The 15,977-nt window shown below is 38.0% G+C and overlaps 1 protein-coding gene across 1 annotated transcript in view; it reads right to left on the bottom strand.

The window, feature by feature from the left end:
• Positions 1-3,024: 3,024 nt before the first annotated feature.
• Positions 3,025-15,977, bottom strand: part of slc16a10 (solute carrier family 16 member 10) — a 32,449-nt gene continuing 19,496 nt past the window's right edge. The window contains exons 2-6 of the mRNA XM_044105644.1: positions 14,886-15,030; positions 13,096-13,516; positions 7,788-7,931; positions 7,358-7,586; positions 3,025-5,804 (exon numbers count right to left, since the gene is read on the bottom strand). Coding sequence (XP_043961579.1) covers positions 5,575-5,804; positions 7,358-7,586; positions 7,788-7,931; positions 13,096-13,516; positions 14,886-15,030 — 1,169 coding nt within the window. The 3' untranslated portion in view covers positions 3,025-5,574. The remainder of the gene's footprint in view (positions 5,805-7,357; positions 7,587-7,787; positions 7,932-13,095; positions 13,517-14,885; positions 15,031-15,977) is intronic.

The raw sequence follows: 15,977 nt of genomic DNA, 5'->3' as shown, positions 1-15,977 counted from the left end.
AAGTATGCCCAATCCTCAACCTGTTTATCCATATTTCTTCTTTCCTATTCATTATACTACTTTCTTATGATTGCCTTTTTATGTGTTTTATGTAAATGTCTGCCTCTTTCCCCTAAATTCCATTTCTCCTGACAAATATTATTTATTTTATCCTTAATATACTTTTATATCTGGAATTTTATATTCAATTTCTTTTGCCTTCACTGCTTCTTTAGCCAACTTATCTAATTTTTCATTACCTTCAATTCCTTTATGTGCTGGAAACCATGTGAATTGAATACTTATCTTTTGTTGTTTTATACCATATATCAAATAATGAACTTCATCTAAAAGATCTCCACGGCTTTCAGATTTTCCACTTATTATTTCAAGACATTGAATCTGAACAGGTTACTGGTCTTCACCTCCACCACCCACTGCACTGCCAAAATAATTGCCAACATCTTTGCTGAAAAAAATTATAAATTATCTGTTGTTCTTTCTCTAAAAACTTCTTTGTTTCAGAACATAAACCGCTACTCCTGTTTTACCATTTTCCTCTTTTGATGCATCTGTTTATATTTGCATCATATTTTCATGCATTATTTCTAAATACTGCTGAATAATTTGATGCAAACCTCCATAGGACTGCTCTATTTTATTGGTTTTTAAATTTACTGTTGGCCTTTCAAATAAGCATGGAGCAATTTCAGATTTCTTTACAGTTTTACAGCATGCTTTATTATTTATCCCCAACTGATCTGCACACATATTTCCTTCCCATCCAAAACTCCTTATCTTATGGCCACACTCCCAACATTCTCTGAATATCTGTTTAGTCGGGTCATTTTCCTCATGCTCTTGTAAATTTAACCAATAATTTACTGACAGTTCCATCTGCCTTAAGTTCAGTGGCATTTTCCCTTTTATTCCCATTTTATCCATCTAAATTAATATCCATCCATCTATTACATCCATCTATCCATCCATCAACTGTATCTTTAATTTTTGTATCTTTAATCGGCTAATTTTAGCCAATTAACTAAAATTAATTGGCTTTTTCAATAAGGGAGCGGTTGAGTGATATTACATAAAATATAAGAATGCCTTTACTGCATATTTTAAGCATATAGTACATAAATATCAGATCAGGCATGTGAGTTGTGTGTTTTACACACAACTCACATGCATGTGGGGATGCATGTGGTAAAATGTCAATCATTTAGGAAAGGCACCCAGAAACATATGGTTTCCATGTGAATCATCTTTTTGTGGGTGTACAAAAAGAAAAAAAAAGAAGAATTGATCTGTAGTAATTAATCTTAAGTGTCATGTTTTCATTCACCGTCAGCAGAATGTCATAATTCACAGAAATAAAGACTTGAAAACATGAATCTACAATGAAATTAAGTTATGCAACCTGTTTCATTGGTTGGATGGAGGTAATTAAATAAACACATTTTTAATAATATACTAATTTACTGAATATGACTGTTTATGATGAAATAGAATTAAGCTTGGAGCCCAGTGTTTTCACGCCATACAAAGTGAAACAGGCAGAAATAAAAAGCAAGAAGTCAAGAAAATAATGAAAATCTTTTTTTACTCTGTAAAACTCATATGTGACTGTAGTTTAACAGTAAAACCCAAGCACAGCACTGTTGGTGTAGGTGACTCACGTTGGGATAAATTTTGAATTTTTAGTTCAGAACATTAAAAAAAAAAAGAATTTAAGCAAAAATATACAAAACTCAGACAAAGACAGTGAAGAATATGTGCAGATATTCTGCATAAAGCCAGTGGGCGGGATCTTAATTCAGGATTAGTAAACAATAAAATGCCTAAAGCATTGTGGCTGATAAGAGCCCAGCATGGCAGGTAGATTTCTGACAGACAGAAAGCACTTCTAAGAATTTGCCTCCTTGTAGCAATATGTCTTTTTGAATGGCACATATTGTATTTTGAAGCTTTTATGTAAAATCAGCTAGACAAAATGTGAAAATAAGATATAAACAGCATAATAAAAGTTCTAAACTTTGGTGACAAAAAGCTGCAGCATTTAAGGCAGGCAAAAGCTCCATTCAGATAACGGTGCAATAAGCCAAGTGTATAGTAAAAAGTCAGTTTTATTCAAAATACCTCTCTAGTTAGTAAACACCCATAAACTTCTCTCACTTATTGTAGTAAATAAAGATTTCTCTGTCTTTGTGCAGGAAATGCTTCACAGCTGAGAGCTGCGGGGAGTTCGGACTCAGCTCTGTCTTCACTCACTTCCTGCTCCGCTGCAGGGCAGCCATGTTGCTCCAGGAAACTCGACATGGGGCATGGCACTACCAGCAGATAGGCCTCACAGAGCGAGTGGCATGACCGCAGTCAAACAGAACAAACACACTCTCAGATAAACTCACTTCATCATACTTTGGTCTTCAGCGAACAAGGTAAAGGCTGCAGGTGACTGACTGATTATGGCATTAAATTCCAACAAAAACAAGACACAAATAAATACAAGACATATTTTTCTCCTATGCAAAGTTACTGATTAACTGGGCCTAGATCTCCTGATGGTCATATAGTTAATGTTTAAGTCCCAGGTCCATTCATCAGTGAGGGCGTCTAAAATGATAAGATACTAGAGGTGAATAAGTAATAGCATTTTTACCAACTCATCATCCAGTCCAACTTTATGGGGTGTAAAATGATTTGATCCTCCATCCATGCAGGTAATCTGTGGGATATTTTGGCAGTAGGTTTATGACCTGGACTTTGTGTTTTGTTTTGTTTTTTTACTACGTGTAAATGATTGGGATTTTGCGGCGACAGACTAGCACAAAGCAGTGCGTAATAGCAAGATGGAGAGAAAATGATTCGAGGATCTGAAATCTCATTTGAAATTTGCCAAATGAGATAAAGCAAACGTGCTGGAAAGTGCAGTGCGCCTCACCCCGAATGCTCCACCGTGGAACACGGTGGTGGCTGCATAATGCTGTGGGGAGGCTTTTGTGTGAGTCTGACGCATAAAATCTCAAGTAAATATGTTGAAGGCCATGTTTGCTGTGTGATGTGGAGAAGTTGAAATAGTATGACGACTTTAACGAGGTGCTTTTGGGTTTTGAAGCTTTGCCCAAATCACAGCACAAAAAACAAACAAACAAACAAAAAACAATAATCGATACATTAGGTTGTGTTAAGGCATGTAGAGAAAGATGAAGGCCACACCTTCAGTCTGAATCACTATTCAAGCAAGATTTAGCATTGTTAAAGGAATAGTTCAACATTTAGGGAGCACAAAATGTCTTAATTGCTCACATTTAACACTGTGAAAATTCCTGAGTTAGTTAAATTCTGGTTCTGTAGCATTTGGCAAACAGCCGCCTCCTGTTTCCTGCTTTGTTGACATCTGTTAAAAATATACTTTAAAAAAAACCTCATAACTTCATTTTAAAACTCTGAAATGCAGACTAAAAGAGACGGTGGGCAGTACTCTCCTGTTTTGGTTTGTGCTGTTAAAACCACCACCATCGCCTCTGTGTCAGTCTGGAATGGAAACAGGAATTTCAAGAGCAGCTTACCTAGAAATGTTCGAGTGTCCTCACAGTTTCAATCACAAATTAACACTAATCTTCAAGACTTCTTAACAAATGTCCCTTTGAGATATTAATGACCCTGTTTTTGCAGCTCCTTCAAAACTTTAAGACTCAGAATCCTGGATGGATTACAATCCCAATTCCAGTGAAGTTGGGATGCTGTGTAAAATGTAACAAAACAACGATATGCAAATGTTTTTCAACCAATATTCACTTGAATTCACAACAAAGATATTTAATGTTCAACAGATTAACTATAGTGTTTTTGCAAATATTTACTTATTTGGAATTTGATTCCTGCAAAAATGTTCCAAAAAAGTTTGGACAAGGGGGAAGCAAAAGATCAGGAAAGTTATGCAGTCTCGCAAAAATCTTCATTTGGAACATTTTACAGCTGAACAAGTTAGTTTGAAACAGGTGAGAGTCGTGACTGAGAATAAAGGGAGCATCCATGAAAAGACCCCGTCATTCATAAGCACTTTTTGAACAACTACATGAGCAAATAATCCAACAGTTCCGGAACAACGTTCCTCAACCTACAATTCCAAGAAATTTAGGGATTTGAACACCTACTGTCCATAGTATCATCAAAAGATTCAGAGAATCTGGAGAAATCTCTGCAAGAAAGCGGCAAGGCCGAAAACCATCATTGGATCTCCGTGACCTTTGACCCCTCCTTCGCCACTGCACTAAAAACTGACATAATTTGGTAATTGATGTTACCACATGGGCTGAGGAACTGTTCAGAAAACCATGGTCCATGAACACCATGATAAACAAGTTTTACCTTGTTCTACATTACAAGGCAAAACTCTACCATGCCACGCTAAAGCGACGTCATGCTTTATTATTTACCTTACATTATGTATAGAATTCCTAATTGCACTTTCTGAACCATTTGAAAGAAGATCGCTGCAGTTTATTTTTAAATGTTTGACCAAAGTAGTCAACCTATTTTTTTGTCAGTTTCAGTTTATTTATTATTTATTTTTCCATTGGTTGTTCCACTCCTAATTGCACTGATTGAACAAATGAAAGTTGTTTTTTACACGTTGACCAAGTTTGTGAAGTAAACAGTGTATGTAAGTGTGCTGTGCTGGTGAAGAGTTATCAAACCAATTTGGAGTTCAGGATGTTTATGTCTGTGTTTAAGCCAGTTCTGTTCTGGTTTTCTGTATCTGATCTGATACTAAACCTCAGATGTCTGTATGGGAACTGAAAATAACCCATGAATAACTTGTACATCTGTGAAGGCAACATCGATGCTGAGAACTACATACGGATTTTGGAGCAACATGTAGTACCATCCAAGCTGCGTCTTTTTCAGGGACGTCCCTGCTTGTCCCAGCTAGACAACACGAAGCCACATTCTGCAGGTGTTACTGCTGTGTTCGAACTGTCCCAAATTTTTTGGAATGTGTTGAACAAATCAAATTCCAAATAAGTGAATATTTGCAAAAAAAAAACAACAAAGTTTATCTGATCAATAAATATATTGTCTTTGCAGTGAATTCAATTGAACATAGGTTGAAAAGATTTTGTAAATCGTTATATTCTGTTTTATTATGTTTTACCCAGCTTTATTGAAACTAGGGTTGTGGTTAAGAAGGAATCTTTGAAGCTGATTCATCCATAAAACAAAGCTAAAAACAAGCTAAACGTAAATTTGTTTAATCTTGTAAATGCTTGTTCTGAGCTATATGGCTACAGCTACAGCTACAGCTATGGCTACGGCTACGGTAAAACCTCTGTGTTTTTTTAAGACACTGAGGACAGAAGGAGCAGCATTATAATGAGTTCTGCTGTCTGGGAAGAGATCAGGATCACGTCTATCTTGGAATTAGTTCAAACACTTTACCTTTGATATGTTGCACTGCTTTGGAATTTCATCATACTGAAGGCTAAAAAAACAAAACAAAGGAACAGCATTTTAACACTGCCGATCAGCACTGACCCCAAGCTGACCCAATGATTGTCTCTTTCAGTTTATTTTGGGGGAGGCAGGCAGTCCTTAGAGGACAGAATCTCCTATTTTCTTCTTTGCATCTTCCGGAGCTTTCTCCATCTCTATCATCTTCTGGCTGACATCTTGCTCCTTGCTCAGGCCCTCCTTCTTTTGCTTCCTCCTGTTCCTGGCCTCCACCCATGGTATAAGACACAACACAGCCCCCCCAATGATTGGGGGGATGCCTGCCAGGTAGAAAGCCAAGTCATAGCTGCCCAGTTTGTCCCTCAGGAACCCTGCAAAGCAAAACAGGAGGTTGCACGGGTGGAAAGATGGCAGCAAATTTAGCCTCAAATGGACAATGAAATTAAAGGAAAGAAAATTTAACAATCACCCTCATGTACATCCCTTCTTGCTTTCTTCTATGCTACAGTTAGTTCCCCACAGAGGAGTCTGCTGTGAATGCTCAGGCTAGTTACCATGGCCACCGATTACAGTAGATTAACAGTTTTCCTGTACAGTAATATATATATATATATATATATATATATTTACTTCCAGAACCATTCAGGGTTCTGAACTCAACCGCCAGAGTAATTATGAGAACATCCAGCGCTGTTCTCTTTGCATGAACCATCACATCTGGGAGACAGATTGAAAATACAAAAAGAACCTTTTGTGTTGCAGGAGGGAGAGGTGGTTTATAACAGCGTTTTTCAAAGTTTTGGCCACCAAGGGGCGCTATAGGGAAGCCTCAGAAAAATGAGGTAAAAAATAGGGGGAAGAAAATGGAGTCCATTACATTTTTAAATCAGAAATTGTAATTGTTTTTATAAATGTAATCTGCTTTTCAATCAATATTATAAAATATAAGTTACAATAACTAATTCAAGATGGAGATAGAAGATAGAAATTGTCATTATTGTCCCGCAGAGAAGATTCAGGTGTAGAACCCAAGCTCAAAATATAAAATAAAAGCATCTGTGATGCTAAACGGTAACATTTTTCTTTTTTTGCAAAAACCATTTTGATATATTCTGTAGGATTTACTTATACTTTGCGTACAATTCATGTTAATTTGAATGACTGGTGTGGAATTGTTCTTTTTCACAACTCCTCAGGACATGACTTGATTTGTATTAAAGGAGTTATTTCAAGAAGGTACCTAAAAATGTTATTTGCACTTTATAAACAAGGTTAAAATCCTGTCTTTTTTGGAGAAGGTCATGAGCAACAAATTCAACCTTTTTTTGTTAGACCATGTTATAACAAATAGAAGCTCAAAAAATGTATAACTATGACCAAAGCTTTTGGAAGAACGTGGCAGAAAATCAATGATTTTAGGCTGCAAAAATCACAAAAAACATAGCAACACTCTGGAGGGACTGATCAGTCTTCTACATAAGGCCAGGTTGATTTGAATAACTGCATTTTTTAAATTATTCTGGTTATTTTTATTATCTGCTATTAAAATTTGTTTAATGATCTGAGAAAATTGAATAGGACTACTTTTTTACTGTAACTATCTGTGTAGCAGCCTTCAGGTTTAGAACAACCGAGGTGGAATAGACACTAGACGGGGCAACAGGCCTAAAAATAAGTGACAAGTATCTCAGTGCTCTATAAGCAGCCTGGTAACTGAGCTGCATTAGATTGCTGCACTAATTCTCTCTGGCTGACAGGGAGGAGCAATCTATTTCCAGAGGAGTACAACATTACACCAAAGATGTTAAAAGTGCATCCGCATCAGCAGAGCGACTACTTCAAAGATCACAAATCACTTTATTTCTGGTTTAAGCTCGTCTCTTAAGAAAGCAGGTCCTCAATTCATCCTGCCTTTCTGTCTTACCTGCAATCGGGGGACCTGCAACCATGGGAACGGACATCAGGCCGAGCAGGAAGCCGATAGCCTGGGAGACATCTTTGGCTCCGACCAGCTCGAAGGCGATGGGCGCCATAATGCAGATGAAGCAGCCATCAAAAAGCCCCATCAGCAGGCACACGGCGATCAGCCCTCCAAAGATGTGGCAAAGCGGGATCATCATGGACATGACGCCGATGATCAAGAATGAAAGGACCTGCAGCAGGAGATGGTTTTACACTTACAAGTTCAGGGCAAACTAATTTTGTATCACCTGAAACTTGCTGTCTACAATCCATGATAGCTTATTGTCCTAAATCTACATGGTTTTTTTTAATGTCTTTTTGCACTTCTTTTCTTCCTCTTTAAGATCTCACTGCATGATTGTGATCATGACGCCTTCTGTCCGAGGTCTCACCTGCAGGAACACTTTGTTGGATCCCTTCACAAAGTCCGCCACGCTGCCGAAGATGAACCGGCCCAGGCAGGACGTGATGCCGATGCACAGCAGCAGGATCTCTTTGTTTGCGTCTGTCCCAAAGCGCTCCTGCACGTGGTTCATCTGCGCATGACAAGTGGAACAGATGAGAACGACTTATTTACATTCAGAAAACTCAATCAGAGTCAAAACAGGGGTCTTCAAAGTGCGGCCCATTTGTGACCCATTGACTAATCCTGTGGCCCGCCAAAACAGATTGAGATCTTTTTTCCTTTTTTTTTTAATTAGAGCAAAAATAATACAGATAAAATAAAATTTTGTACGATGGAAAATATTAAGCACAACACAAAGTATTTGTCTTGTCAACCGTGTTTTCTAGTTTCTCTTTCCTATCAAAGTAAAACTATAGAGACAGACTATAGAGACCCCAAATCTGCTTCTATTGAATTTAGTAAACCTTACTTAATAATGGAATCATTTTGAAGAGAGAATGACCAGAATCATGTTTTTTATTGTTTACAGTCCGAATGTTTTCTGCTATTTTTATTTTTTTTTCTTTTTCATCTGAGCCCAGAAGAATTTGGAAACTGGATGTCTTTCTTTGAGTAACGTGAGCTTTTTTAAGTTTTGGATATATAATAATTTAAACTTCCTTTACGAAAAAAAAAAACCCTGACTTATTCTTTAATTGGAATTATTGTATGCTTATTTTATTATTGAGCAGCAATAAAGAAAAAAATACTGTCATTTCTTTGTATTCTCAGAATTCTTTTGGGCCTTCGAATACTTTTGACGTGATAATTTTGGCACACGTGACAAAACTGTTTGCACACTATGTGTTAAAACGATGCGGAAATAGAATCTTGCAACTTAGGGAGTAATTTAGTCCAGCAGTGAGTTTTAAAGCTCATGCAGCAAATAAAATACGTCACCTCTCCACTAAACCAGTTTTGTTTTTATAATATCTGGTGATGTGCTATTTGGCCAGCCATGAGATTTATTATTCTGTTATTCAGATTTATATATATATATATATGTATATATATATATGTATATATATATATATATATATATATATATATATATATATATATATATATATATATATATATATATATATATATATATATATATATAGATATTCCCTCTAATGTCATAGCTCAAATTCACAGTAAATAATATTTCCAGCCACTTTCCAGAGAAATCCTTCTCATAAAGAGGAAAAAATTCAAAATGACAATCAGTTTGAGAACCTGCAGACAGCACAGAGCTCTGTGCTTTGTCCTGCATTTCAGCTTTTTCTACATTTCTAAAGCATAGAAGACGTTGTTGTCTTAAAAAAAAAGTTAACCAAATCAGTGGTGGATGGAAGAAGCTGGAAATCCCAATTTTCCATTTGCTTAGGATGACAGGTGTTGTAGGATTTCTGATTGGTTGTATCCAGTCATTTGGCTTATTTATAATTTTTCTTTTCTCTATATCTATTTCTACTAAAGACTGGATGATAAAAGTCTTCAGTCTGGTGCTTTGCTCTCAACTTGCTCATTTTTTGAAGGACAATTTTATTTAAAGAGACTTCATTATACATTTTATGTGTTATTTCTGTTGTTTTGTTTATTTATTTTGGATATTTAAAATATCTTCTAGTTCTGGCGTTAAATGTTAACCTATGAGAATGTGTTCTTGCACTATTATGTCATTACATTACAATACTTGAAAATCATCGCCAAACAACATTGTCATTTATTGCGAAAAATTTCTGGGACAATCCATCATCCAGTGAAGTTTGTTATTGTGACAGGCCTAGGAATGGGACAAAAATTAAGATTGGAAATTTTAAAGCTAGAAAAAAAGAATAAGAATAATTCTACAAAAATCTGTGGGTTCTGCAGATAGAAGGTGCCTTTGAAATCTGAGAGATTTGAGGACATGTTGCAAATAAGAAGGAGCAAGTCAAGACTTGGAGTGCTGGCAGACTCCTACCAGAGAAAAACTGCTGAGACAGAATTAAAATACTCTTTAACAAAGTATGCACTGGAGGGTGTGCACACATATGGAACCTGTTCATTGCATCTTTTACCTTTATTCAGCCAGATTTGTTTCATCACCTACATCAAACAATCACACATCAATGTCACATTAAAAAGAAACCGGTTTTTAAGTGATTTCTCATGCTGTCATCTAAACTCTTGAGGTCCACTACTGCACACTGCAGGACCATAAAAGTAGTGCAGTCATGTTCTCTCTACTGTTTAAGAGTCAGATAGTGAGCTGCCATCTACTTCTACCTCCAGTCATGCACCAGCAGTCCAGCTCAAAGAGCCCGTCTGTCTGCAGCCCTCTGCAGGTCTCACATCCATCTGCAACGACCTCTGGCTGACTTACTGTCTCCATCGACGCACAACAAGATGCTCTGTGTTCGCAGCTTTTCTGCTCAGAGACAGCTACACGCTGCAGATCTAACAGGATGCTCAGTGGGGGAGTGTGTGTGTGTGTGTGTGTGTGTGTGTGTGTGTGTGTGTGTATGCATACATCAGCAGAGTAACTCATGATACATAAACTATTCTGAGACTGAAGCCCAGAGGGAAGAATCAGACAAAGACAGCAGATGCGTCCGACATTCCAACCGGATGGATGGTTTCTTGGTTTCAGTCTTTGCCATTTCATTCTGAAACTTCTCTTTCCCTGATGTGCTTTTCTTCATTCACTGAATAGAATGGGAAATTCCTCTCCTCTCATATAAAGCTGTTAATAATTAACCCCTGATGTTTCCAATACAGCCGTTGGCTCTCAGACTGCACTAACTCAGGTTTAGTAATTTCTAAACCTGCAGTCAACTAAGAGTTTGTTTGTTTTTTAAACTTGAACATGACGCAAATCTTTCATAGTTACAAAAGCTCAGGTAAGCATTGATCACCTTCTTCACGCTGCTATTTTCTCCTGCTGCTCTCCTATTGCCTGCAGTTTACGTCAAACATGTCCATTCCACATCATTTACAAGCTGCTTTGCACATTTTGTTTGTTTAATGTCTCCTTCAGCACATTGCCCAGTATGCTTATTTATTTGACAGTTATTCATATGTTTGATTCATATTCAGCCTTTTTTTCTTCTGATTCTAGTTTCAAATAGGTAAAATAAATAAACTAATCAAATATCACTCTTATTCACCGATATGAAGCACTAATATCGTGATACATTTTTCAGCAATATCAGCCGGCCCTAGTTCGGCCCTTCAGTACAAAGCAAAGCGTAGAACAGAGAGCTGGTTTTTACCAGGCTACTGAATGATTAAACTGAATGGAATTTCAAATAGAAATGTATTTGCTTGGCCTGCAAGTTTAATATTTTGGCCCCTTGCATGTGTGAACTTAACATCCTCTCTCTACTAGCGCCAGTGAGGTGCTTCACATCACTAGTATTTGCTCTTTTCTTTTCTCTGAAAATTTTTACTAAAATTTACCAAAGAAATTACATAAAGGTTTTACTTGTCAACTCTCATTCTTTGTTTATATGACTTGAATTTCTCAGTACAGTTAAAAGTGTTTGTCGGCCTCATGCGGAGCCGTATTGTAATGCTACCAAACTCTGTGAGGTGCCAGTGACTCCGGTTAGCAGTTAGCATGAGCACTATTGGACTCAGCAGGTCTAGTCTGACGGAAGAGAAATCTGAGGAAAGTCAACATAGAATGAAACAACTATGACACCAAATACTATTAAAAACTGCAGGTAGCATTCTGTTGTCAAGCTCAGGTGTCTGCTCAAACACTCGATGGGAATTTATCCTTCCTGATCCCACAGTTTAACTGCAGCTCCTGCCAGAACGTCTGTACAGGAAGGTCATGGGAGCAGGAGCTAACCCACTACTTGTTTTCTTCAGACACAGAGATAATGCATCAGCTCAGATGCATTACTGATGTGATCATTTGTGTTAGGTTTCCCAGGTGACCCTCAACCTTCTTTCTCTCTCAAACGTTTTTTTTTCGTCTCCCAGACGTCCTCATAAGGGTTAATAATTGCAGGTTCAGGTTACTGCCTGAACCTGACACTGCGAGTCATTCCAATAGTTCAGTAAAATCAGTTGTGCAACAGAAGGAAAGCTCATTCTTCCCCTTTTTACAGACAATCTGCCCTGACACTTCAAGCAACCAGACCCACCCGTACATACACTACACACAGATAATACCTGACAGTCCTCTCTTTCCTGTAGCTAACAATGTGTCATGTATTTTAGGATTTTCCTTCTCAAGCTGACGAAGAAACTGTGGGTCTTTCTGAGAGTACAGGGGATGAACGGCTGCTGCGACTACAAAGCCAGCAATGGTGCTGAGGCCGCAGCATCGCCCCTGTGGCGACCCAGTCTGAGTAGCCGACACTAGAGAAGTGTTGTGAAAACACAGCTGATCTCCTTCGAATAACAAAGTCTTGGTGTCCAAATAAACAGACCCCCCAGCCCCTGAGGCTCTCCAGAACGTCCAGGCCCTTCTCCTTCACGGCCCTCCTGAGACTGTTTACTTCAAGTCAGCCTGTTTCTTCTTCAAGCAGAGATAAAATAATCACTTACGACTGAGTAGATCATAGGACTGAGGTAAACAATACGTTTGATCCCATTCATCAAACAATCAAATACTCTTTCAGAACAATTCAAGGCTCTAAACAGACTTCAGATGACAAGGCTTCTTGTAAAGGTTTGTGTTTCCATTAACCACAAAACTGGACAAATTGAAATTACGAAAATAAATTTGCTTGCTGGGAACATGCAAATTATGATAAAACTCAACATTTTAGCTAAAAAAAAAGAGGGCATTACAATGAGGTTATTTTCAGCTGTATGGAAATAGACATATTTCACAAAACTGTAAAGGAAACACTTTTTTCACATCACACGAGCAACGTCATCAACAGCTAAATGTTACTACTGGCAAAAACCACAAAAGAAGACAACGACAGGAAGTAGTAGGAGGATGGTGGTTTGTTTTTGTTTTTTTCAGACAATATGGAGCTGGCTCCACCAGAGCTCTCACAGCATCACACAGCCCATAAATAGTTGAGTTTGTCATTCAAATGTATTAAATCTTTAGCTCTTCTGTAAAATCACCGACTATAATTTCCCCAAATCACTGCGTACGCAGCTAGTAGCAACCGCAAGCATGTTAGGAAAAAGAAGGCAGCATGCATACGTGAAGTGATGGAAATACTGAAGTGTTAACTATTTTGAGTTAATACAATGGCTGCATATGAAATTTTGGGCTGATATCAATGTCAACACTACCCGGCAACAGAACTTACCAGATGGACGTATGGTACGTAGTACCCATAAAGAGCAGCAGGTATTCCAAAAGCCCAAATACGGTATCCCACAGACTTCCAGATGTTCATGTTGAAAATCTGACTCAGACGGAATCCTGTTTGGGTCTCGGCAGGTTTGCTTGGCAGCAGGGGTTTGTAGGTGAAGCCGGCTAGTATCAGTCCAAACATGAGAATGCAGAAAACACGCAGAGTGTTTTGCAGGCCCACTTTTTCCAGCAGCTCTGACAGAACGAAGGGCAAGGTGACGGTGAAGATCCCGCTGCCGGCTGTCACAATGCCATTCACCAGGCCCAGGCGCTTCTTAAAGTAGTGACCCAGGATGACCAGGCTGGGCTGGTAGGCAAAGGAGCAGCCGCAGGCGAACACGATGCCATACGTGAAATACATCACACCAAGGCTCCTGTGAGGTAAGACAGACAAAAGACAACTCAAAGGAAAGCAGTATGCGTCAGCCCTGAAGCTGCTGTCTCCCGTCTTATCATGGTGTATCTAAAAACATGCCTTGGGTTTGACCTGGTCTTCCTAGTGAGAGTTCAAATGGCGGTGGAAACGCTGTCCTGAATACATCGAATTTAAAACAGCATACCAAACCACACCGCACCAAACCATGCTGCTCGGCTTAGTAGAAACTAGGCAATACTTTGACACTAACAGGATCTTGTTACTAAATCCTGCTCATCAGTTTTTTCGTGTATGTCAAAGTGTGGCATTTTCTAAATGGTTACTAATCTTTACATGCATTCCTTCCTCATAATGAATATGCACCAAATACAACCAATTGTATATCAAACAGAACCAAGCTGAGCTTTATTTCAATTTATTCGCATTTTAGTCATAATACATGGCTCAGATTAATCCAGAAGCTCATGTCGCCAAACACATTAGGTCGAACAGAAATAACTCAAAAAGAATTCATTTTTCAGATTTTACTGTAATGAGGTGTCAGGATATATCAAGTACTGAACTTCAAATAGATTCTTTTTTATCCAGATTGGGGTAAAAAAAAAAAAAAATTGAGTTCTGGGCTTTGAAAATAACTTGGCACTAGTAGAGTTACCTGCTCTATGCACTGTCCTGTGCAGAAGTTGGCTGCCAGCCTACCCAGGGTTTTGTGAAAGCCTCTTTAAAAAGTCACCTGATAAGCAGTAATTCAGCAGTTTTATTACTTATTCAGGGCACCTAAAACTGATAACACTGCAGCTTTGTTGCCTCATGTGTAGATGAGCATGAGTTCTTAGGAAATGATTTACAGCACAGTGTTAGTGCAAAGACTTGACAAAGAAGGATATCTAAAAGTAGGGAATTTATTGAACTGGTATAAAATGGAGCTAATAATAGATCATTTTAGTTGGTTAGACTGAGGTGAGGTTAAGAGGAAACAATGATTGGAATATTTTTTTAAATATTTGGACATTTCCATATTTTTGTTCATCCTAGACAACCGGTAGAGGCAGGCTAAGAGAGCATCAAACAATGTTAATTTTACAGAAATAAAGCACAACCCATTAGTACCTGGATATGTGACTTTAATAACATATCCAGTTACCTAAAAAGGACTAAAAGGACTATTTACACACAACTGTTGCACATTCTACATGCTAAAATCACAGCCCTCCATGTATTTTAATGAGACAAACACAAAATAATGTAGAGCTGGCAGGCAGAACGAAAATTCTGCAAAGTTTTTATTTGTAATCTGCCCCTCACGCCCCAAAATAAAAACCCACGTCACCATCTCAATATGATGATAAACTTCATAACCTCCTTACTTGACGAAGGAGCTGGCCAGGAGGCCGACCAGGCCGACAGCAGCGCCACCTACTGCAGTAATCCTGCAGCCAAACATGTCTGTGAAGATGCTGACAATGGGGGAGCAGAAGAAGATCATTCCCATGGAGAGGGAGCCCACCCATGCTGAAAGAGACACACATGGAGTACATATGAATAAATCATATTCCTAAAAGGTGGAAGGCAAAAAAACATGTAGAAGTAAGTAAAGTAAAATGATGTTTTTTGCTTTTGTATCCTAAGAAACACAGAAATCAGAAGGAGCATTCTCATTTTTCATCTTCGATTTCAATGAAGGATCATGTTTAGTTAAACTATGTTGTTTTGACAAGATGTTTTATTTTGATTGGATGTTTCGAAAGTATAAATTATTTTGAGTTTTTAATTATTTTTTTCCTGTTCTGCAGGTCAAATCCACAAAGAAACCCGCTAAAAATTGCTAAAAACAATGCATTCTTTTATTGCTTCCTTTTCATTAACTCCACAAAAACTAAAGACTAACTTTTTTAAAATTGTAATATATCAACAGTGATGTTTTAAGATGCATATTGAGTCTAGTAAAAACGACATTTTGGTAGTTTTAGCAGAGCTGGAGCTGCCTCCATCAGAGGAAACATCTGCATTATTGATGCTTGCTTGGTCAGCAGCATCATGTGAGCCTAAAGTTAAACAGCACTGAGTCATTGTGCAGCAGATCCATCTGTAAAGACACAGGGAACAGACTTAAAGCCTTGCAGAAAGGCAAGTTCTAAACAGCACAGAAAACAATTATTGAAAGAGTTTCAAAAGAAAACTCGTTGAATCATTTCTATCAGTTTGTATTTCTGAAAATGTACAACTCCCCCAATTTTTAAGTAAAGTGGGGGAAATCAGCAGATGGTGAATTTAGAAAGAAAGAACTTCTTAACCATCAGAGAGTTTCCAGTGGTACCACACAGCCTTCCAGCCTACAATAGGTAGGATTACATGCCTAGTTGTTACTCTCAGATCTAACCTCAGTCAAATGAAACCTGTGAGAATAAAAAAAAAGCAGCTGGAGGGAGGGGAGATGTGTGGGGGGGAGATCTCATCTG

The sequence above is a fragment of the Gambusia affinis genome, linkage group LG22 (genome assembly GCF_019740435.1).
Source record: "Gambusia affinis linkage group LG22, SWU_Gaff_1.0, whole genome shotgun sequence".
Classification (NCBI taxonomy): domain Eukaryota; kingdom Metazoa; phylum Chordata; class Actinopteri; order Cyprinodontiformes; family Poeciliidae; genus Gambusia; species Gambusia affinis.
This window is presented reverse-complemented; position numbering and strand designations above follow the sequence as displayed.